Source organism: Marmota flaviventris, chromosome 11 (assembly GCF_047511675.1).
Source record: "Marmota flaviventris isolate mMarFla1 chromosome 11, mMarFla1.hap1, whole genome shotgun sequence".
NCBI classification, from domain to species: Eukaryota; Metazoa; Chordata; class Mammalia; order Rodentia; family Sciuridae; genus Marmota; species Marmota flaviventris.
In genome coordinates, this window is record NC_092508.1 from 58,233,963 (window position 1) to 58,258,443 (window position 24,481).

The 24,481-nt window shown below is 33.6% G+C and overlaps 1 protein-coding gene across 2 annotated transcripts in view; it reads left to right on the forward strand.

The window, feature by feature from the left end:
* The window catches only part of Ola1 (Obg like ATPase 1), a 146,833-nt gene that overhangs the window by 78,242 nt on the left and 44,110 nt on the right, over positions 1 to 24,481 (forward strand). For both annotated transcript variants that reach the window (XM_027946149.2, XM_071619059.1), the window contains 2 exons: positions 9,794 to 9,969; positions 24,212 to 24,292. In XM_027946149.2, the coding sequence (XP_027801950.1) occupies positions 9,794 to 9,969; positions 24,212 to 24,292 (257 nt within the window). The remainder of the gene's footprint in view (positions 1 to 9,793; positions 9,970 to 24,211; positions 24,293 to 24,481) is intronic.

The window sequence follows — 24,481 nt, forward strand, 5'->3', positions numbered from 1 at the left end:
AAGCCTTAAAACATTGATCATATTCATATTTACTGTTTAAAGTATCAGTTATGCCTTAACTCTTTGTACACTGAATTCTTCTTTATGATTTCCTGATTATTGCTAAGACTGTATCTGAGTTTATATTAATGAAATGGCATAAAGCAAATTTTTAAAAATTCATTCATTTGTAACTAGTATTCTTACACAAATCCAGTTCTACTGCCCCCCTCTTCCCAAAAGAATATAACACAGTAACCACCCCTTCTCTGCTACAGTGTTTTCTGGGTCCAGAAGTTTCAGTTACATAAAATGTGAGGTTACTTTTTCACCAGATGACTGAAATGACAGGGGTAAACCTGCACTGATAGCTACAGGGGTGTGATGGATGTCACAAGGTTCAAGCCCATCCAAATCCATTCTGGTTCTGGCTTTGATTTGGCACCACCTGGTGGTGATTGTTTGCTCTGGCTTAACTATCAGTGGTGATGACGATCTTGTGACCTGTCAAGGACTTTAAGATGACAGTAGGCATTCTAAAAATCCCTCCTTTTGTTGGGCCAATTAGAATGGGTTTCTTGGAAAGATTAGTGGGGTGCAGTGACCCACCTTGTACAATCCACAACCAAAGAATGTATTTGCTTGCCTGTTCTTAATCTCTCCAGGCCTTATGCTTCCTTTCATGTTTCTAGTCCCATTTTAGAACAGTAGGTTATTGTATTTAGGGATGTAATTATTTTGTGAAGCATGTTGTCTGGTTTTAGGATATCTATTTTTCATAGTACTGTATGTTTGGATCCAAGGATGTGATCCCCATTGTGTAAAGTGGATGTAGTCAAACCCTCTCTGGCACCATATATTCTTGGTGAGTCCTCTCTTTTACATTCCTTCTATTTTGTCTTCTGTATCCTAGAAAACTCAGTAAAAGTCAGAATCCAGTGATATTATGAACAAAGGCTATAAAATGGTTATTTTAAAAATTAATAGCCAGCCATTTACTTGACTGATTAATACCTGTCACTGTTTACATTTTCAAGCATTTAAACACCAGTTTCAAACTCAAGCAAAGACAATATTTATTTCTTCTCACAGCATCAGTACACTTAAATATGGGATTAAAAAATAATTTGTACTTCCATCAAAACCTGTATGTGAATCTGAATCTAAATTTCAAATGGCTTCTGTATAACACTAGTGTTCCACTTTGAAACCTTGAGGCTTTTTTTCCCCCATCAACTTGTACTGAATACTGACTCCCTGTCTCACCTTCCACTTGGGTTTACTTTCTTTTATTTATTATGTGCTGATTGTTCTACCTTATTAGATTGTAAACATCTTTTAAAGCAGACACTGATCCTATTCAGCTTTTTTTTTTATGTACAGAGGGGAGAGGGGACTTGGCCCTTTTTGGCAACCACTTTCCTCATGGTGGCCAGGACATTTCTTAGCTTTACTTGCCCTCTCGGCATGAACGTGTGTCCCCACTCTTTTCTTGGGAACTAGAGGGTGTCCTTGGAGACCCAGAGCAGCTACATGAGGTACTGCTCTCATAGGGCAAAGCTGAACACTTTTAGGATCATTCCCACACAAACTTGATATGCTTGATAAGTCACCCATGGCAACAGCTATGCCTCTGTTTGCTCATGTTCTCTGCCTCCTTCAGGCCTACAGCCATTGGGTAGCATGACTGCTGCTCTTCAGTGTTAATTCAGTTTTGTATTTTTAAGATTTGGCCGTTTTCCTGTTTTTTGTTTTTTGTTTTTTTAATTGTTGTTTGGTCCTGGGGAATTCAACCCGGGGTGTTTTATCACTGAGCTATGTCCCCAAACCTTTTTAGTTTTTTAAATTTGAGACAAGTTCTCACTAAGTTGCTGAGGGCCTTGCTAAGTTGCTGAGACTGGCCTTGAACTTGGGATTCTCTCACCTCAGTCTCCCAAATTGCTGGGATTACAGGTGTGTGCCACTATGCCCAACTCATGTCATTTTTTAGTACTCAACAGTCCACTACTCTGTGATCAGTCCGTCTGCAAGCTTTATGTATCTTATACATAAATAACAGAATCATTTAAAGGGAGTGTGGGCAAACAAGTGAGCAAAAGCAGGATCACAAGAACACTTCTCTGGAAATCTTCATAGGCATTTTATAACCTAAAAGAATATCCATCATCAATAGTTGAGTTCAGATGTGAAGAGAGAAAGTACTGGAAACTGCTTATGTCTGCAGTCTATAATAAGTTTTGTGCTTTCCTTCTTTGTTAATTTATGTGGTTGATATGCTTAGCACTGGCTTCTTTGAAATGTTTGTTGTATATCTTACCATGTGCTGTGAAATTTATCCTTTGTTGTGCTACATGTTTAGCTTCATCTAGACTCTATAGTCCCTCTCTAACAATTTTTTAAAAAATTCTGAGTGCTAGTAAATGCTTGAAGTATTTATGCACTTATTGATTCCTTTATTCATTACTTTATTCCCAGTTGTGTATCAACTCTGATCAAGGCATTGATTGATGGGAACCAGACAGACATTTAGGATGGTCTTGGGTTGGCGGGGGCTGGGGAGGGCACAACATAATTCTAGGGTTTAGGTAACTAGGAGTAGAGTCACTTGTTCTAACACTAGATGTACTTGCTACAAATCAAATAAATAGATTATTGTAGCAATTCAAATATAGGGTATGCTCAGAGAATGTATTGTCATGGAGATGTCATTTTGGTGACATTTAATTAAGGCTGTGAACGAGACTGTACATACTGTATATGCAAGTTTTTGAAAGGCAGAAAAGGGGAGGAAGAACATTTCCATTAGAAGGATGAGTAACAGCATGGAAGTTAAAAAACAGAAATGCCAACTCAGATCAACAGTGTGGTATTATGGGTATCAACATTAGAAAAGTTAAAGCTCTGATTTGCTGTTTAGTCTGTTTCTTGAATGACGGCAACTTTATTTGACCCCTTCATTGATTGCTAACAGTGCTGGTACTGGGGAATTCAACCCGGGATGCTTTATCACTGAGCTATGTCCCCAAACCTTTTTAGTTTGGTTAAGAATTTTTCTAGTTTTTGTTAATATCTATCTCTCTTTGCCTTTTTTCTCCCTTACACTACTCCTTGGAAAGATTTTTAAAAAATGAATTTTCTCAGAAACCATTTTTTAGGGTAATATGTTTAACCTAGAAGTCATATTTAGGGCAATATATTTAATAAGCATCATTTTTACTGTAATTTATTCCAAAGAAGTTTCTGCAGCTCTTCTGCAAGTCAGGGATGGCAGGGATCTGAACTTCTCCAGAATTGCTTTGTAGATGGAGTGATGTTAAGCTATGCATTTTAAGGATGGATGTAATTTATAAGAGAAAACGCATATCTTTAAGGCATCAAAATAGGAATAGACAATAAATAATACAATGACAGACGGGAGGAATGTTCAGGGCTTACAGAGAATTTGGCTTGAGGTAAGGATTTGTGGACAGTGGGTGGTAGTGAAAATGGAAGGTGGCATGGGCCAGATTATACAGGGATTTTTTTTCTACTGGCAGAAAACCAAATAATTGTTAGGAAGTTAGTGAGATAGTTATCGAGAAGGGTAAATATAGCAAAAGCAACTGGGTCAATATAGTTATCGAGAAGGGTAAATATAGCAAAAGCAACTGGGAAGTAGAGCAGAATCTCAATTAGTAATAATTCAAAATATCATTGATTAAATTTGCCTTTTACACATTTAAAGTGTCTATCATGTAATATAGAATAAGAAGTGAAAATCTTGTTGAGAAATGAATGCTAGTTCTCATTAAGGTACTTCTTTTCTGCCTACTTCTTTGGAAAGAGTAGATATGTTACAGCAACTAAAAATGTAAAATCTTTGAGCAATTGAATATAATTAAGTACAGGTGTTGACTCTAGGTTATAATTCCTAACTTTTAAATGACTGTAAGGATTCCTTAATGGTACGGATGTCTAATTATCTACAATATAAGTATAATACCAGTAACTATTAGGCAGAAGTTTCTGGTGTTCTATACATTTAAAAGAATTATATTGTATAATATTGTAATGTATTGCTTCTTGTTGGTTAAATGATGTCAGTCATAACCAAAAAGCTTTTTTGCTTGATGCTACACTGATGTAAGTTCCAATTTTAACATTTTTTCCATGTCTTTATCTCATCCTTCTTACCCAATTTTTTTTATTCACTGCTTTTAAAATATTGTTTTTAGTTTAAATGAACTCTTAAATTTTGGAGAAAATAATTAACAAGATTTTTGGTGGTTTTTTTTTTTTTGTTTTTTTTTTTTTTTTTTTGTCAAGATGTCAGGGACTTTATCTTAAGACTAGAGTTTTGAAGTACATCTGAAAATTGGGTCTTAAACTGCACTTCTAAGTCAGAGCACTTAGAATGCACAATAAATAACTTACATTCTCCTTTCCTCTCCTGTGTAATAATTTTGTCATTCATTTATGAAAAATAAATAATAACTTGCATATTGCAGTGTTTATGAATGACACTATAGATGTTAAATAAATCGCCAATGCACGTATGGCTCTCTTGGAGAGCTTGCCTAGTATGCCTGAGGCTTCAGGTGTGATCCTAGCACTACAAAAAACAAATAAAAACTCCCTTCTCTTTAAATATTAATGAGCTTCTAAGTGTGGTGGCACACACCTATAGTCCTAGCTATTCGGGAGTCTGAGGTGGGAGGATCAGTTGAATCCAAGAGTTTGAGACCAGCCTAGGCAACCATAGTGACATCACTTTACACACACACACACACACACACACACAATTATAAAGAAGTTGGGAACCAGAGTTTAGACATAAGATGGGACTTGGCATTGAAGAATGGTCAAGAAATTCGAAGATTCAAATTTTGTTTTGTTTTAGAAGAATATTCGTCTTGATTTTTAACATTGTATTTAATAATTTGTCTTCTGGTTTAGAAATGTAGCCCCAAGCCTTTTACTGATTTTGGTGGAACTCTTGATTACAGCATAGATATTCCCAACATTTACTATTTTTTTTCCAACATTTACTATTTACAGGACGAACTGGAAAGTAATATGAAATAATGTAGCATACAGGATATCCTGAAATTTTGAATTATTAAGATCTTCACATTTGTGTAATATTTTTTTCTCTCTCTCTTTTTTTTTAGAGTCTATACTTTGGTTACATAACACCTTTTGTTTTCATACCTGATTTGGGCTTTTAATTTTACATGCATTGACTTTACAATAATGAAAATAAAGACCTTTTACTTGAAATCTTATGGTGATTTTTCTCCCTCCTCTTCCCCCTTTCTCTCTCCCCTCACCTCCTACTTATTGATTTTCTCTAGATAACATTGTTTTCTTTAGTTCTCTCACTTTTTATCCTGTCTTTTTGTCTCCTCTCAATATCCTAGTGCAATTCTTCTCAATATTTGAAGTACAGCAATTCCCTTTTACCTGGTTCCCTATTTCTGGTCTTTTAAAAATGTTGCTTTCTGTTTATTACTAATATAAGAACTGTTGTTGGCTTCCCTAGTGACTAGCAGATGATATCCAGACTTAACACTGATATCTGGACTCCCTGTCCTGCACCCATACCTGATGTAATGAATGTTTATCTTTTACTTCTCTCCAATACAATTTCTCACTATGACCAATGAGTTTTGTTTATTTAATACTTTTATTTCTTATCCAATGCTTTTCCCTGTTACTTGTCATGTCCTTTAACTTATTTACCTATACTAACATTTTTTCATTCTTAAAGGCTTTGCTGATTACCTATTATTAATTATATTTAAGGTCCTTGCTAGTGAGTGTTGCTCTTCCTTTTTAATAGGTTAGTTTGTTTTCCCAACTAGATTATATGTTATTAAGACCAAAAATCCTATTGTTTTGATCTTTGTTTTTAGTTCTTACAGACTTAGCACACTGATGGATGTACAAGGGAGCTTTCTTCATTGAGGAAACTTAAATTTAGCAAGGCATTGCTTAGTTAATATTAATTAAGTGGTTTGTATATGTGTTGAGAGCCTGGAAGTTAATATACCAAATAATTCTTTATCTCTGCATTTTATAGTGGTATAGAGTATAGAAAAAACACAAGTCATATAGATCCATCTTGACCCCATATCCTCTTATTCACCACAAAACTCTAAACATGCTATTTGGCATATTAAAGTTTCTGTGACAGATGGTTTATAAAATATTGCTGTAAAGCTTATACTTATACAGCAAGAAAAGATACACCAGGTGTTTTACAATGTACTTTAGTTGTCTAGCCAAGGATGTTTTCTTTGAAAACTGAATACAACCTAAATGTATGAACTGATACACAGCAATTCGTTTTCTGAAGACCTGGATTTCAAAATATATTTTTATTTCTGATTATATAAATAAAACTGTGAAGGACTTTATGGAATAAAACAGGCTTTTGTGAATTGAATAAACCAATCAATTTTCAGTCCATTTGTAATCACTGAAAATAGCCAATTCATCATTTAACTCACAACTTTAGTATAAACATTGATACTTTGCATTTTTTCACTTCGTGAATAGATCTTATATTAGAAATCATTTATATAACTAAAAAGTCTTTTGGTTTCATTTTATTGTTGCCTCAAAATATACTGGAAACACAGAAGAATTCTATGGAAATTTTCTTAGAATGTAAAAGGGGTAGGTAAGAGAAGAGAGTTAAGAGACATCAACATTTATGTGGAAGTACAGCAAGAAAAGAAATGACCTAGGGACTGGGATTGTAACTCAGTGGTAGAGTGCTTGCTAAGCATTCCTGAATCCCTGGGCTCAACCCTAGTATCACAAAAATAGAAAAAAGAATGACCCCAAAATAAATGGCTAGAGAAAATAGCAGAAAATCAGGAGAATATGGTTTAAAAGGAGCAATGAAAGAGACTTTCAAAGCTCTGAAGTTAGATGCTACCGAACAGTCACTTCCTAAAGAATAGCTGTTTGATTTAGCATTATGAGGCTAAATCAGTGGGGTCCTTTCTGAGATTGATTTCTGGTAGCGATGTAGAGGCAAATGCCAGACTACAGTGGGTTGAGTTATAAATAGAAAATAAAGAAGTGGAGAGAGTATGCATAGACAGCTTTTCAGATAGTATGGCTCTGAACTGGAGGAAAGTAAACAGTTGCTGGAGTGGGACTTAATGTCCAGGGCGACTGACATAATCGATTTTATGCAGAATCTTAAGCTACTTGAATGTTCTTGGAAAAGTTTTAATGAAAATAGAGATGATGCAAATAGAGGAGAAAGAAGCGTAATAGATTGAGGTCTCAGGAAATACAAGAAACATTTCATTTACAGAGTAGCTTTTGTGGGAAGGAATAGGATCCAGAACAGAAATGGTAGAGAGATTGACCAGGGATAATAAATAGTGTTTTCCTTTTTACTGCTGGGAATAAGAAAAGATTGAGGAAAAACAGAAAGGAGATTTGGTTCTCTACAAATGACATGATTTTTCCTTATGAAGTGAGAAAGACTAGGTCATCTGCCAGGTAGCAGAGGAGAAGGGGAAAGCATAGGAAATGAGAGTGAAATCAAGATGGTTTGAAAAAAGGACATACTTTGTTGTAAAAGGACACATGATAGGATTCCTGGATAAGAACTCTTTGTGATGGAATATAATTTAAGCCTAGTTTATGGGTAATTTTCTAACAATCATTTGAAAAATAAAGATTTAAACTTGCTACTTGTGTTTTAAAATGAATGTCTTGGGGGCTGGGGTTGAGGCTCAGTGGCAGAGCACTTGCCTAGCATGTGTGAGGAACTGGGTTCAATTCTCAGAACCACATATAAATAAATAAAATCAATATTTTTTAAAAAGTAAATAGTTTTTAAATAAAAACTAAAGAATGATTTGTTTTTGTAAAAAAAAAAAAGTGTGTTCATTATAAAAAGTTAAAAGTGAGACACAACTATGACAAAGAAGTTTGACTAAACATAATATATATGCTTCCAAAAGAATCACAGTCACTAACTCCTTCTCTGTTACCTACTTGGTTAAAATTGAGGATTGTAATGAAGAAATTACCATTTTAAGTCTGCTAATGCACTGTAAAAATATTGTTGAAAACATCACTATAGTCAGTCATTGGGCCCTATTTTTCATTCTGAATGTCATTGACGGCTATTATTTCTATAACTGACCAGGTTACTAATTTTGCTTAGATTGCCAGGAAGCTAATTTTTATTTGTTTGGTTGTATCATTTGTGTAAGATGCCTCAAATCATCACAATAAATAAATGAATAATATGCTTTGGGGGGGGTCCATTGTGCTTATTCTTATTAGTAAAATATAATACACCTCATTATTTCTGACTAATTTTGTTTATATGAATTTGACATTATATAAGGCGATAGTTATATACCAAAAGTACTCAAATATTATTTTAAATACTTATATTCTAATTGCAATAATATACTTATTATTACTGAATAATCCACATTAGGATACAAACAACTTCATTATTTTTAATTCTAGGAAGTTATATTCTAAAACCCTCTCTCTCTTCTCATTTTACTACTGAGCTACATTCCAGCCCTTTTTATTTTTTATTTTGAGACAGGGTCTTGCTAAGTTGCTTCGGGCCTCACTGCGTTGCCATAGGCCTTGCTAAGTTGCTGAGGCTGGTTTTGGTCTTGTGATCCTCCTGCCTCAGCCTCCCAAGTTGCTGGGATTACAGGCATGTGCCACTATGCCTGGCTATTTTAAAATTCTTTGTAACCTGTCTTTAGAACATCCAAGTCTTTGGTATCTAAGAATGAACTATATTTACTGTTCGTCTTACCAAACTCAAGGAAACTCTTATAATTTCTATGATACCTCTCTTGAAAGTAAAGATACTTTATGTTAGAAAATATATTGTTTGGGGAGTATAATCAAATTGGTAATTTTAATAAAATTAATTTGTTTATAAATGTGTTTATTGTTTTGTGGATATATCATTGCTTTCTGTTTATAATATTTCTTCATATTTGTTCATTTTTTTGTGATACTGTTCTTTATCTGGTAATTTGAGTAAATCCCAGTTGAATTATGTTGCCACATTATGTCTTCAAAAGGGCATAAAGTCAGTACACATGCTTCAGTAATATCTGGTTGTTTTACCCTTATGTTTCCAGTTGGCAATTTGAAATTATGGCTTCAACTGCACTTTAAATATGTGATAATAGCATGTGTTTCTAATAAGGGCCAGCACCATTTTGTTCAGATAGTGTGAATGGTTGTCACTCATATATGACAAATGCACCTTCATCTGCTTCTTTGATAGCCCCCTAAAAACCATACCCTCAAATCAGGCCGATGAAATTAGCTGCTGTGTAAATTGTGTGTCTGAGTGGTTCATTATCTAATCACCGTCAGAACCACAGTGATAAAGTAGATTGAAGCAGGGAAGAGGTCTGCCAGATGATTTCAGCCGCCCCCACCCCCCCAAATCTGGTTTCCCTTGGAAACCCTAATAGTGTGGTTTAGAACTTCAGTCTTTCATGCCTGGAATTCAGTACCTTTAATGTACCAAACTTGGAAATGCCAGTAGTTCTGGAACATAATTTTTTTCTGTAAGGACTATACTTTTACTTATTTATTTCAGTCAGTTTTTGAAATGTTGAGGCTCTTGAACTGTTTTGCTGTCAGTGCTATTACTAAATGGGAAAAAAATATTTTGTCCTACTTGGATACAATTCAGAATAATTTATTCACTAAACCTATTTGCTCACATCTAAAAATCTTCCACTCTGCTCTCTTTAATCATAATGACCTTCTATATTTGTTTATTAAATTGCTTCCCTTTAATTCATTTTAGGTGCTTTTGAAGATGATGATATCACGCATGTTGAAGGAAGTGTAGATCCCATTCGAGATATAGAAATAATACATGAAGAGCTTCAGCTTAAAGATGAGGAAATGATTGGGCCCATTATAGATAAACTAGAAAAGGTGGCTGTGAGAGGAGGAGATAAAAAACTAAAACCTGAATATGTAAGTAAAAATTTACAGCTTCTTTAGAAACTTAAATTTTTTCTTGATTTAAAAAATAATAAAAATAAAGCACATAAAACATCTTAATTGTTACAGGGTTTTAGAATGCAAGAGTTATTACTGATAAAAAATTTTTTTGAGAAACTTCATTTTTTTGAGCAACCAAGGGTCATGATGATAGTCTATATAATGTGTTCTTGGCAAGCCATAGTTAGTAATATGGAGTGTTTATGTGGTTAACAATGCAGACCTTTGAATTTTAGTGTTTGATGAAGTATGATTTTATGATGAAAAACACCAAATTTAAATAAATGACTGAGGATATGAATTTCTTGGATTTGAATTAGTGATTTACAGAAAGAATTGGTCTTCCATAGGGATTGCCTGAATGAGTGCATCCTTTAAGTAGACATGATTTTTATCTTTTATGGAATGAAAACATGCATCATTGTCATTACTTTTCAGATATGTTTTCTAGCATATTATTAGTAACATTGTAATAAATATTTTAAATCAGTTTTGAGGTTTTTAATTTTAATATGATTGAATTCTTTTACATTTAAAAAAGCCATGCTGGGCTGGGGGTGTAGCTCAGTGGCAGAGCACTTTCCTAGCATGCATGAGTCACTGCACCTCAGCACCACATAAAAATAAATAAAATAAAGGCATTCTGTCCATCTACAACAACAACAACCAAAAAAAAAATTTTTTTTTTAAAAAGGCCATGCCTTAGGTGTCCATTTTCTTACTTATTAATATCTTCTAAAAATCATTGTTACTTTTAAATGCATCTTTGTCATGGGATGATATTTCTTTCTAATTTTTCTATATTAAGTTTAACATATACATTTGTTTTAATTTTCTTATTTTTAGAAACTGTGATTTTCCCATCTTTCCCCTTCCTCATTTATTTTTAATAAATTTGCAAAACTTCAGTATTAAGGAAGAAATCAATTACAGAATTAATTCTAAATTTGGGCACACTAATGGTCAATAACTAGTGGTTAAAAAAACATTTGGATTTGGGATAAGGAAACCTGTGTTATGCTATTGTTTTCCTTGGTATTGAGCAAGCCCAAGTTGCTTTACTTCTTTTAACTTTTAAAATCATCTATTTCCTCTTTGTATAGAATGGAAAATGGAGAGATTTGTCTGAAGAAATTGTACAAGGTTTAGAATGGTGAGGGGTATTACAAGTTTGAGTAAACATTCCTGGGACTGAGATGTAGCTGAATGGTAACATACTTAGCTAATATGCATAAGGCCCTGTATTAGATACCCTGCACCAGCAAAACAAAACAAAACAAAATCTTATACACACACACATCAATATACACACACCTTCCTTTTAAAAAAAGGGAAAATTTATGGGAAATATTTTGGGATTGAAAGTAATTCATTTGTTCCAACCAGCATGGTTGTAATCAGAGTAAGTCCTTTTTGTGGTCACCCTTTTGTTCCTTGAAACTACCTGATATCCATAGATCTTTCAGAAATGTTAACTAACTTAAAAGTAAGTTTGCCAGTCTTTGTTTTATTTAAATGGGAGAAAAGGGCATCAGACTCTTCTGATATTCTTAGGCTACCATTTCCTGATTTTTCTATCAAAGAAAACTAGAATGTGTTATTGCTTGTAACAACATTTCCTTCTCATTTTTAACTATTTTCCTCAAATTCACATACAACATTTAACATTTGTAAAGCACCTCTTGAACTTATGTTTACAGGAAAGTTGAAACACCTTTTCCTTAATCATTTTTCCCTTTCAATATCAAGCTCTTTTGGATAGATAGAAAACATAGCCTAATTTTTCCAAGAAGTGTTATTCTACCTTTTGTTTTTCCTTATTATTAGGTTGAGTTGCTTGAAAACAAATTGTAGTTCAATGTTTTTCAACCTTTTTGTTATTATTACCACTGTTAGGGAAAAAAATTGAATTTAAATTAATTAGTTTAATTCCTCCCTAGTGAGAAAAGTTAAATACTAATAAGTATTTAATTCTAATAAGTAGGATTTTGTCAAATAGGGTTGAGTTTTTGAGGACCATATATATGCCCCCTGACACCAAGAACCAATTTTTTCCCCTCCTGGAAAGGTATTAACTCCCATTGAGAATGCATACTATATAGCAAATTCAATATTTATACATACAGTAAAAACAAATGGCTTATAAAATTTTCTTTTAGTTTTTTATTAAAAATAGAATTTTATTCATGTGTAATTCAATTTGAAGAGAAGATTAACATTTACAATATTGAATGTTTTAATGTTTATTTATTGAATAGGCACTGTTGGATACTTAAAATATATTAAGTGTCTTTTTAAAACCATACCATGTTTAATATGTGTACTTTATGAATTGTTCAAAATTTCACACTTAAAACAAAGAAACAAAGATCAAGTTTTCAACCAGATCAGGCTAGCTATAGAGCCAATGTTTTGTTCTGCCCTTTTTATTTAACATTTTCTTTTTAAATTATAAAATATAACATACAAAAACATACACTAATAGCATATTTATCATTTAACGTACAGTTGTAAACAAATACTAGTTAAAAAAAAAAAAAAAAACTCCTTACATATCAGGAAATAAGAGTACCCCCCCACATTTCCCCAACACTAACCAATGTTCTGATTTTTATAGTAATACCAAAATAGTATGAATGAGTTTTGCCTGATGTTGAATTCAATATGAATTGTAATGTATATATTTGTGTGTTTTTCACTCCATGTTATTTTGTATAATTAATTCATTTATTTTCCTTGCTGTCAAAGTATTTTATTGAACATTTTTATACATTTTGGTATACATAAAGATAGTCTAGGGTATGTATCTAGAAGTCAGTCAGTAATGTATATATCATCAACTGTTTTGGATAGCGCTATTTTCATAGCGTAAGAGAATTTATCCTGTTGTAAACACTTTGTATTGTCAGATTTTTTGTTTTGCAATTTGATAGTTATGGTATTTGTGATTCAGATTTGCAGCTCCCTAACTATTTAAGGTTGAACTCCTGTAAAAATGTTTATTGGACCTTTGAGGACATCTACTTTTGTAAAGTACTTGTTCTAACTCTTTTGCTCATTATTCTATTGAACTAATGTCTTTTTCTCATTAATTTTTTGAAAATTACTTATATATTCTGGACAGTAGGCCTTTGTTGTAAGGGGATTGCAATTATTTTCTGCTCTTTGGCTTTTCTTTTTTTCTTTTTATGGTATTTTTTGATGAACAGATCTTAATTTAAAGGTTAGTGTTTTCTGTCTTAAGAAATCTTTCCTACCTTAAGGTCAACAAGATAATCTCCTATTTTGTCTTCTAAAATCTTCATTGTTTTGCTTCTCACCTGGAATTGATTCTGTTGTTGTTGATGATGCTGAGATAGTCATCCAATTTGATTTTTTTGTTGTTGTTATGTTGTTCCCATGTGGAAGGCCTGTTGTTCCAGGTCCACTTCTTAAAAAGACAGTCCTTTCTCTATTTCAGAGAAGTCTTTGTCATAAATCAAACAGTTAATAGTGTCTTACCTGTTAACATCTGTAGGTAGGCACTTTGACTCTACCTGCTGTACTTCTGTTACTTGATCTCTTCCTATAGCAGTGTATTGTTTTTATGTTAATTTATTTAGGGAAATTATTTCCTTCCAGTGGCCTCCAAAGAGAGAGTTAAAATCATATACACTGACTTTTGCTGTTTGTGACCTGTATTCATCAAACTGTAATTTTGTCTTTGGACTGAATGAAAGTGTTTTAAGGTTTCTGTTTGAACTTGGAAAAGTAATGTTGTAAGAGATGTGAAGCTTATGCAGACATGAGAAGGCATAAGTATAAGGACCATTTCTACTTCACTAACTTGAAATATGGTAGAGACCATGTAATTTATAAATAAAGATTAAGAAGAAATTCTTGTTAGGCTTGGTGGCATACACCTGTAATCCCAGCAACTCTGGAGTCCTAGGCAGGAAGATTGCAACTTGAAGGCCAGCCTGAACAACTTGGCAAGACCCTGTCTCAATAAAAAAAATGGAGCTGACAATGTCGCTCAGTGGCAGAGCACTCCTGGATTCAGTCCGTGGTGTACATACACACACACACACACACACACCAAAACAAAAAAACCCAGAAGAAATTTCTGGTGAGTGTTCTTAGGAGTGTGCCAGTTTGAGACACAAAGCCAATGAACACACATAACTCATTTAATCTAGTCTATATATCTTAGGTTGGATTTCCTCAGAAGCAGACCTTGAGGCAAGGATTAGAGTACAAATGGTTTCTTTGGGAGAGGTATATATCAGGTATATTTACTGAGATAGTAAACAAAACAATACAAAGTATGTAAATGAGCAGGTTGCCACAGTGGATAGCTAGGACTCAGTCCTGCTGAAGACCTCTGGAAACAGTGTAGATATCTGTGGGTAAGCATTTTGACTTGTAATTTTCTACTGAAAGGACAAGGAAGCTAACATGATTATCAACCAATTTCCATCAGTTACTGGTTATGGGCTACTTTTAGAAGAGTGCTAATTCCCTGCAGCTTGATATCTATGTTATCAGAGCACAGTGCTTAGGCAAAGTTAAAAATATTTGCCTTATAAAGCCATTAGCATGTACAGGACTTTTGAGGGCATAGAGATGGGGGCAGAAGGCATTAATAGTCTGTGTTCCTCATCTCTTTACCCAGTGTACATTTACATTTTTTGTCATAATCATGCTACTTATTTTTAGTTGTTCATTTGTTTTATAAATTTAATTTGCTGGTGTTATATATTTTTTCTTTCTTTGGATTTATCTTTAGTTTTCTCTGTAGAAAGAAGGTACCTATATGATTATGATATCAACTACTTGTTATAGGGGAGTTTCTTTTTTAAAAAAAGTTTCCTATGTTCTTCATAATATGGTCTGAATGTATATGTGATAGATATAAAAGGGAAAGTTATGAGAAAGGTAGGTAGGTCATTTTGTTCACTAGGTATTTACCTGATTATTCTTTAATATTGCTGATCCCCTCTCCCTGTTCATTTAATTGGGTCTCCTTTATTTTCTGAATGATCTTTTAGAAATTCAACATTCAAACCTCTTACTGTGAAATTTCCAATTTCTAGATTTAAATGTCATTTATATTTTTGTTAATAAGCAGGAAAAAAACTTCAATTAGATATCCTGTAGAAAAAAAAATAAGCCTACTTTTAAATGTTAAAACAGAATCTTTCCTAAGGGTAAAGTAGATCTAGTCTGACATAGATGACATCTTTTGTAGTGGGTTTGCTGTCTCAAGTAAAACTGAAACACTGTAGGAAAGTAGGACTGGGATAAGCATTTCATTTTGGTATCCACCAAGTAAGTGTATTAGTTTCCTAGGGCTGCCATAACAAGTGCCAACAGTGGATGACTTGCAAAATGAAAGAAATTAATATTTTGCAATTCAGTAGGATTAAAAGTCTGAAATGAAGGTGCTGGCAGGGCCCCTGATACCTACCTGTAGGGATGAAATCCTTCCTTGCCTTTGGCTTCTACTGGCCCCAAGTGTTCTAAGCCTATAGTGACATAACTCGAGTCTCTACCTTAGTCTTCACATGGCTACCTACTCTCTGTGTCTCTATTGAATTTCCCTCTTCCTGGAAAGACGTTAGTCATACTGGATCAAGAACCCATCCTATGACCTCATCTTATTTGATTCTCAAATAAGGTCACATTCTGATTACTGGGGATTAGGATTTCAACATATCCTTTTGGGGGTCATAATTTACCCCATAAAACCAAAGCATTAAGATAAGGTTTAATCTTAAATCTATTTAAGAAAGACAAGGTTGGAAAATGAGGGCTAGGGATATATCTCAGTGGTAGAGTGATTGCTTAACATGCATGAAGCCCTGGGTTTAATCCCCAGCACTGCCACTAAAATTCATCACCTATGTTATGGTTTTTTCCCTGACTTTTGCTTACTTAGAATTAGTTATTTATAACGTCATGCTTACTCTGCCCTGTATTTTTTCAATGTATCCTTTCACCTTAAGTCTCCAAATTTATTCTCTCGGTATTTCCTAATTCAGATTCCTGAATTCAAGCATCACCTTGCCTCAGTGAATTCCCATTTTGGCAGAACTTTTGCAGGAGACAACTAAATAGAGTCAAGTGTCTACTAGTTCTGACTAGGAGACTGTCTTTGTTAGAACTGTCCTCTCAGCAGAAGCTGTGAACTGAGTAATGTTACTTTGGAAAAGGATTGGGAGCCATATGCCATATTGAACAATGTGTTTAGTATTCTTTATAAAAAGGAATGAGACTTGAGCTTTGTAGGTCCTCAGTGTTCTCTGTTATTTATTTGAGGATAGTAGTTAGGAAGTACAAAGCTGTTCCAGGATAATATAGAAGTACATATTGTATTGGAGCATTATAACTAATATTATACTCATTTGAGACCAGACTGCTTTAGAATCAACAACTTATATATATCCTGAGAGGAAAGGAACAAACTCATGTAAGAACTGATATTACAGTGCATGGGAACATTTCCCCAGATATTCTTACCTATCCACTTTCTCTTTTTCCACAAGAGAGAGAAAAGGTAAGCCTTACAGAAAAGAGGTATTTGCAGCATTGACGAAGAACTTTTCTTTAGAGTATGCAAGGAATTCCTACCAATAAATAAGAAAAAGACAGCAAAATGAAGCAAATTCCCTGTTAGTCACTACAGAAATTCAGACCATGGTGAGATACCATGTACTTACATAAGTTGAAAGACTGATAATACCAAGTGTTGGAAAGACTGAAACAAATGGAATTTGCATCCAGGGTTGATAGAAGTAAAATCAGTACATCTGCTTTTGAAAACTGACTAGCAACATATACTAAGTTTGCATGAATATGTGATCTATGACTGAGCAATTCCAATTTGTGTATATACTCAAGGGAAATGGGTGCAAGGATTTACCAGGATGCATGTGTAAGAATGTTTACAGCAGCTTTATTCTAAATGGTGTAAAAATATAATTTGGCTGCTCATCAGCAATAGAATGGATACATTGGAATCTTCCTATAGTGATACTATATAGCAGAGAAAAACACTAGAGCTACAGGTTAACAGCATGGATTAATTTCTCAAGCAATATTGAGCTAAAGAAGCCAGACACAAAATACTACTTATATTGTATGAGTCCCGTTTTAAATATTTCAGTAACAAATTAATTAGTTATGCAAAGAAACCAGGATAGTGATTATCTCTGGAGAAAAGTGAACCATTTGACTACCCTGCTAGTAATGTTCTATTTGTTGGTCAGGGTTGTAATTATAGGGATGTGTTTATTCCATGATAGTTTGTTGAGCTATATCCTACATTTTACTGATTGTATGTTATACTAAATATTTCCTCCTCTTAAGCCTTATCTATAGACCATTGGTTATCTTCTTCTGTACCAATTGTGTGTCAGTTTGGACTTTTATTTTCCTACTTTGATTTTGTTTAACAGAAGTGCTCTCATTTTAACATAGTCCAATTTAAAAATAATCTTCATTATTATTATTGCTTTTGTGTTCCTTTAAAAAACATTTATCAATAAGAAAGACAGTAGAGTGAATCAGGCATAATTTTCCTATGTTTATATATGAACACACCACCAGTGAAACTCCACATCATGTACAACCATAAGAATGGGATCTTATTTAGAATAAGTTATACTCCATGTATACATAATGTGTCAAAATACACTCTACTGTCATGTATATATAAAAAGAAAAGACAAACAAGCATAGTTACACTTCCGAACTGTGTCAGAGAAAAAAAATAATAAAATCATCAAATCCAAGGTCATAAAGACAGTCTATGTTACCTTGCAGATGTTTTCTGAAAGAGCTTTACTTTTTATTCTGTAAAAACTTTATATTTTGTATATAGAAGGTGAGTAAGAATTCTTTTTCTTCCCCATAAGGATATTCATTGACCCAATACTTGTTTATTTTGTTTTTTATTTTTTATTGGTGCATTAAAGTTGTACATAATGATGGGATAATACTAGTTCTTGAGAATCACAACTCAAATAGTATATGTATGTTTCTGTCGGTTAGAGTATACAATAGAGGTCTGTTTTATGAGAGAAAGTTTAATTTGAGTTTTCCTCAATTTGGTAATTAGAGGTAACTGGAGGAGTTGGAAGAAGCTGTATTAGTAGATTTCTGTTGAGACTAGTTTGAGCTGGAAGACTTTCCCCAATTATTTTGGTCTGAGTGCATCATTGCTGTCTGTGTTAAAGCCACGTAACCAGCACAAGTCATCTCATTGGGATATCATCATCAAATATTAGGGTGGCAGTTTGACTAGGCTAGAGAAATGTCAGACTTGGAAGTTATCATTATTATGGAATATGAGTCAACCTCCCTGATCAACTGTGCCATGTCTATCCATTTAGCCATGGAATCTTAGGATTACAGATGGCAGGCAGAGACTAGCTGAAGTCCCTCATACTCCCACTCTGTGAATGTACCTTTATCCACCCCACCCCCCCCCATTCCAAAATGATGTTCATTGGTTAAAAAAAAGTTTAAACAATGTTGTATTTTTTAAGATGAAGGAAGAAGGGGAAACACTCTCTGGAATCTAACCTAGAGATTTCTGTGACTAATAATGTAGTGTGATATCTGTCCAGTTTCATTACATAGTCTACCTATTTATGTATTATATAGTTTCAAAACCACAGATGGAATTACATTATACATTCTACCATAAATATTAATATTTACTTTGTACCTAGAACTGTGCCAATTATTGTATATATTTTTCTCAATGATCCTTAATCCTCATGATCACCATGTGTTCAAGTTATTGTCCCAGTTTTTTAAAAAAATACTTTTAGTTGTAGGTATAAATAAAATAAAATAAAGGTATTGTTAGCACAATACCTTTATTTTATTTATATTTATGTGGTGCTAAGGATCGAACCCAGTGCCTCACACATGCTAGGCAAGTGCTCTACCACTGAGTTATATAATCCCAGTTTATACAGCTATATAACCCCAGTTTATATAGGGTTTATATAGCTATTGGCCCAGTTTTACAGAAATAAACTTAAGAGAGGTTAGGTCACTTTCTCATAGTTATGTAGCCATGAAAAAAGTAGTAGAGTCAAGATTTAAACTCAAATCTAGTGCTAAAATCATAATCTTATCCATCATTCTGAACCTGTCTTTTTCACTTAGCAATGTATTTTGGACATTTTCCTACGCAAATATACATTTTGTCTTAATAAATACAAAGTGTTCCATTGTATCGGTTTTCTATGATTTATTATCAAATCTCCAATTAATGCCCTTTTAGATTATGTCTTTTCTTGTGATAATATCACACTAATTCTGGTTACTGTAGTCTTATGGTTTGTATTAAATATAATAGGACAATTCATGTATTTTTCTCTCTAAACATTTTTTACCCTCAAGCAAAAACAATTAGTTCTTTTAGAATAATAATATATTTAATTCATAATGTTCTTCAATATCCTTTTTATGATTTTAACTGGAATTGTATTAAATAAATATTATAATGGGTAGAATTTTCATCAATACAGTATTAATCAGGATAGATCAGTTGTCAGTGCAGGATCTAGCTGAAGCTGGTTTGGGGTCAGTGTCTCAACTTCTGGTTTGGGAATATATGGAATTAAAACATTGGCTCACTTAGCTATTGTAAGTTATATGAATATTGCAACAGAGTCACTAATAATCATGCTTCTTGAATTTGGGGATCATGGATCTCTTTGAAAAGTATTTCCCTGGATATGGTAGTGCAAGCCTATACTCCCAGTATCTCAGGAGGCTGAGGCAGAAGGATCACAAAAGTTTGAGGCCAGCCTCAGCAACTTAGCAAGCTCCTAAGGAATTTACGGAGACCCTGTCTCAAAAATTTAAAAGGATGGGGGTACCAGGTGTGGTGGCGCATGCCTGTAATCCCAGCAGTTTAGGAGGCTGAAGCAGTAGGATCACAAGTTCAAAGCCAGCCTCAGCAACTTAGTAAAGTGCTAAGCAACAGAGTGATACCCTGTCTCTGAATAAAATACAAAAAAGGGCTGGGGATGTGGTTAAGTGCCCCTGAGTTCAATCCCTGGTACTAGGAAAAAGAAGGGGTGGGGGATGGGATGTAGCTAGCTCAGCGGGTAAAAGTGCCCATGGGTTAAGTAAAGTATTTTGACAGTATGTGCCATCTTTCCACAAGAGCACATAAACATACAAATTTCCATATAATTTCGAGGCATTTGGATCCCCTGAAATCTGTTTATGGGTCATAGGTTAATATTCTTGCTACGAGAAAACTGAAGTATACCCAAAATAAAGAAGTCGAGTAAGTAGTCCAGAAAAGTCTATTAAACAACCGACTAGATTCTTATATTGTATATGAAAAGAGAAATACTGCTGATTTATAATATATGAACTGATAATCAGATATTATGTCCATCTAAAAATATTTAAATTTCCTTGATAACCTAAGTGAAAATGAGGACTTTGAATAAAACAATGTGGAATGTCTAGGCTAAACAAAGAAGAAAAGCTGTAAGGAAGACAGGCCTAGGCTGTTAGAATATTAACTTTCCAGTCACTTAGATGTTCATTTGAATCTCAGCTTTACCCCTTACTAGCTATGGAATTTAGGCAATTTGTATATAGAGTCTAAACACATTGCAGTTACTATTAATAACAATAATAAAATACATCTAGGAAATAGAGCATTCCTAAAATTAAGTGTAGGATTATGGGTAAGAAGAAGTAGAACAAGGTATTCAAAGTAAGTTTGGATTAGGGGGTTTTTTGCACTTAAAAGATTTTTTGTAAGCAAAAACCAATTCTTTTTTTTTTTTTTTTTTAAACTCTCTCTTTATTTATTTTAGTTTTTTTTGGCAGACACAACATCTTTGTTTGTATGTGGTGCTGAGGATCGAACCTGGGCCGCACGCATGCCAGGCGGACGTGCTACCGCTTGAGCCACATCCCCAGCCCCAAAAAAACCAATTCTTGTAGAATTTTTAGAAGCCTGATATGACATTTACTGAGAAAGCCAGTGTTGTTAGTAACTCAGAAATATGAAGAGAAGGGCTAACGAGTAATGTACATATTGGAGAGTTGTGTATGTGCTGTAAAGGAGCATCCAAGAGAATATATTGCCATTTTATAGACCATTGGTATTTAATCTTTCTTTTTTTAAAAAAAATATATATTTTTATTTTTTAGTTGTAGTTGGACACAATACCTTTATTTTATTTTATTTATTTTTATGTGGTGCTGAGGCTCGAACCCAGGGCCTCACACGTGCTAGGCAAGCGCTCTACCGCTGAACCACAACCTCAGCCCGGTATTTAATCTTTCAACAATAAAGTCAACAATGCTAACTACTATATTTATTACCTGTGCTGAGAACTGTGCTAAACACTTTATGCGTATTATCTATTTTGATCTATACAACAAACCCCGAGAAGTAGATATCATCTGCATTTTATCAGTGGAGTAGGTCATGGACCTGGTAAATGGTAAACCTGTTGGATTTATTCTGACACTTAAACATTATGTTGTTACTTCTTGAATTAGTACACTCCTAAAACTTTAGTCTAACCCCAAAATTCAAATGATCAGGAATTTTTTGTTATGTATCTCCATAATATATAGAACTTATTTTCAAAATGAGGAATTTGTTAGTTATCAAAACAGTTCAATTTAATTCTCTTACATCTATATTTCTATGTAAAATAGTAAAGAAATATGAAATCCCAAAGTAACCTTTAAATGGATTAAAGATTAAAGTGTTATGTTTTTATTATGTTCTAATTTATATTTTATTATATTCTAAAAATGGGTAAAGTATGTATGTTTTCAGTTAGTGAAATTCAGTTATAAGAAAAGGACAAACTGAAATCATATCACGTACGATCATTTATATGCAATAATCTCGTGTGGTTGCAGTCTACTTCTGTTTTAAGTAAAAACCGACATCATTAGTAAATCTAAGGTGTCTTTTCTTGGTTGTTAAATATTTTAAGGGGATAATTGAGAGCACTTGGTGCCAAATATTTTACTTCCATCTTTTCAAAAACTAGGTTATAATTTGTAAATTTTTCTAAAAATATTTGAATGTGACTTTAAGGAATATACTATTTGAGAACTTTTAAGTATGAGTCAATCAAAATTGGGGCCCTCCTAATTTGTAGTATAATATGTTGGCATAAAAGAGAGGAGAAAAACAAAATAGAAAAAAACCTTGTGCCAGAATGCTATTGTGATAAGATATTTGAAGTAGAGATCTAGTTAATTTAAAGAGGTGTACTCAAATTCCTTCACTAGTGATTCTGTGCTTTTTGAAGCCCGTTAGTTTTGTAAAAATGTTTACAGTTACAATAGTATTTTACACATTTTATATGATTAAAATTTAACTCCCTTATTTTTGGATTGACTTTCTTTTGTCTATTTTTAAAATTTTCTTTCTTTAATTGAAAAAACTGATGGAACCAAAAAAAGATGGTACCACTGTTTTCTCCTTCTTTTGTATAATCTTGTTGCGTGTCTCTACATAAGCTGTTCTGGCCACTCATCATAGTAACCAGCTGGGCCATTTCACCTGCTGGAGCCATTAAAGAGGACTCTCTCCCCCTAGATTAATCCCCTCCGACATTAGTTTTTTGCACTGACAACTGGAGCAGGCATTCAGAATTTGCAGGTGGCCAGTGTGACGCACATAATTGCCTACAATTTTAGGCAATGAATAAAAATGGTCTACATTACTTGTCAAAGGTTGTATATGCAATGCCAAGTGAGATCTATGGGAAGCCTTTTAGGGTTTAAAGAACAGTTAATAGCAAGGCTGCACAGGGCTTTTTTAATCATAATGCATTTGTAATATAGCACTTTGATCTTCTCCTTGTAGGAAATGGTGTTACATTAGCCACTTTTAAACATTTATGAGTGAAATTCAGTTATAGAAGAGTAAAAGTGATTATTCTTAAGCAGAACATGTTAGATTTCATTAAAAGTTTTCAGCTTGCCCCTTCCTTGTTAAAATCTGTGGGAAGTCCTTTTCCTGGAGAGTTTCAAATCAGGATCTAAGAATATGGGGTTTTTTCCTTATTTTTTCTGTTGGTAACAGCAAGATTTTGAAGAAAAGTATACTAAATATTGAGATAATTTATATAAGTAGACATTTATGGGAGAATAATTGATTATGGTTGAGTAAAACACATTGATGGAAATCTGAGAAATCTATTAATAATAATTGTTACAGTGCATTTTGAGAAATGCATATTTAAAACATATCCATAAATTATCTGTAACAGTAAAACAACAACAATAACAAAAAAGCCCCACATGACTCTCAAATGTGCTGCTTCTGGGAGAGCCAAGTTTGACCTTTCAGACCTGAGAGCCTTTTATTAACACCTGCCTGTAAGGAGAACCTTGCCACACGCAGCTTTTAGATTCAGAACCACAAAACTGATGAGGAAAGGCTTGAAGGGTTCAGTTTGTGTCACTTGCTGTTTGCCGTTTCCATTTCACAGATGATTAATCTTTCTGTGAAGAAAGGCCAGAGAAACAAAGCACATTGGGCTCTTCCTGCAGTTACTCCTTCTGAATGCACACTAGCTTGCTAACTAAAAGGCCTTTAGATTTCCAGCAGAGAGAGATGTTCTGAAAGTGAATGCAGCTGGTTGGAGGTCACCAGTGCAGGGCTCTTGCCATTGTGTAATGGAGGCTTTGGCAGGTTGGGGTGGGGGAGCGGCAAAAGAAGTGGGAAGGAGAAGGTGTGGGCAAAAATTAATTCAGAAGGAAAAAGATTTTGGTCAGTTGATTTAATATTTTGGAAGGGAGATCATCAATAATAGGCTCAATTTCATTTATTTTATTTTTTTAAGAAAAAAATATAATTTAATCTCTCTCCAATATACCCTCTGCCCCCATTTCCTAATAGCATGTTTATCTTGCATGTGGCATCACTAGGTAATGTTGAAATATTTTTAACTCTAATATTATGTCTATGATGTGATTGAGTTGTCTTGAAATTTTTCAGACTGTTACTAATTTTGCTAACATCTTCATTTTGTATATTAAAATTTAATGCCTCAATGTTTCAGTGGTGTTTTTTAATGCAGTGCTGAAAATCATTATGTGGTTTAATTCCCCTTAAAATTTTTTTATCCTTGAGGATTTGAAAACTTTTAATATTTAATATCTAAATGCTTAGTATTTATTTTATATTTGCTTTTTTCTCAATCATGTATAGGACATAATGTGCAAAGTCAAATCCTGGGTTATGGATCAAAAGAAACCTGTTCGCTTCTATCATGATTGGAATGACAAAGAGGTAAGTTATAAATATGCTGTTACTGCCTTTGATTTCTTAGAGAGTAAATTAGAATTGTCATTATTTTATACTTATCATTATATGTAGTAAAACTTCTTATTTCTGTCAGTAATTGTTTATTCCTAGGCTTATTAATTTTTCCTTTTCCTCATCCCTCACCTTCCTCATTTCCTCATTCTTGATATTTCA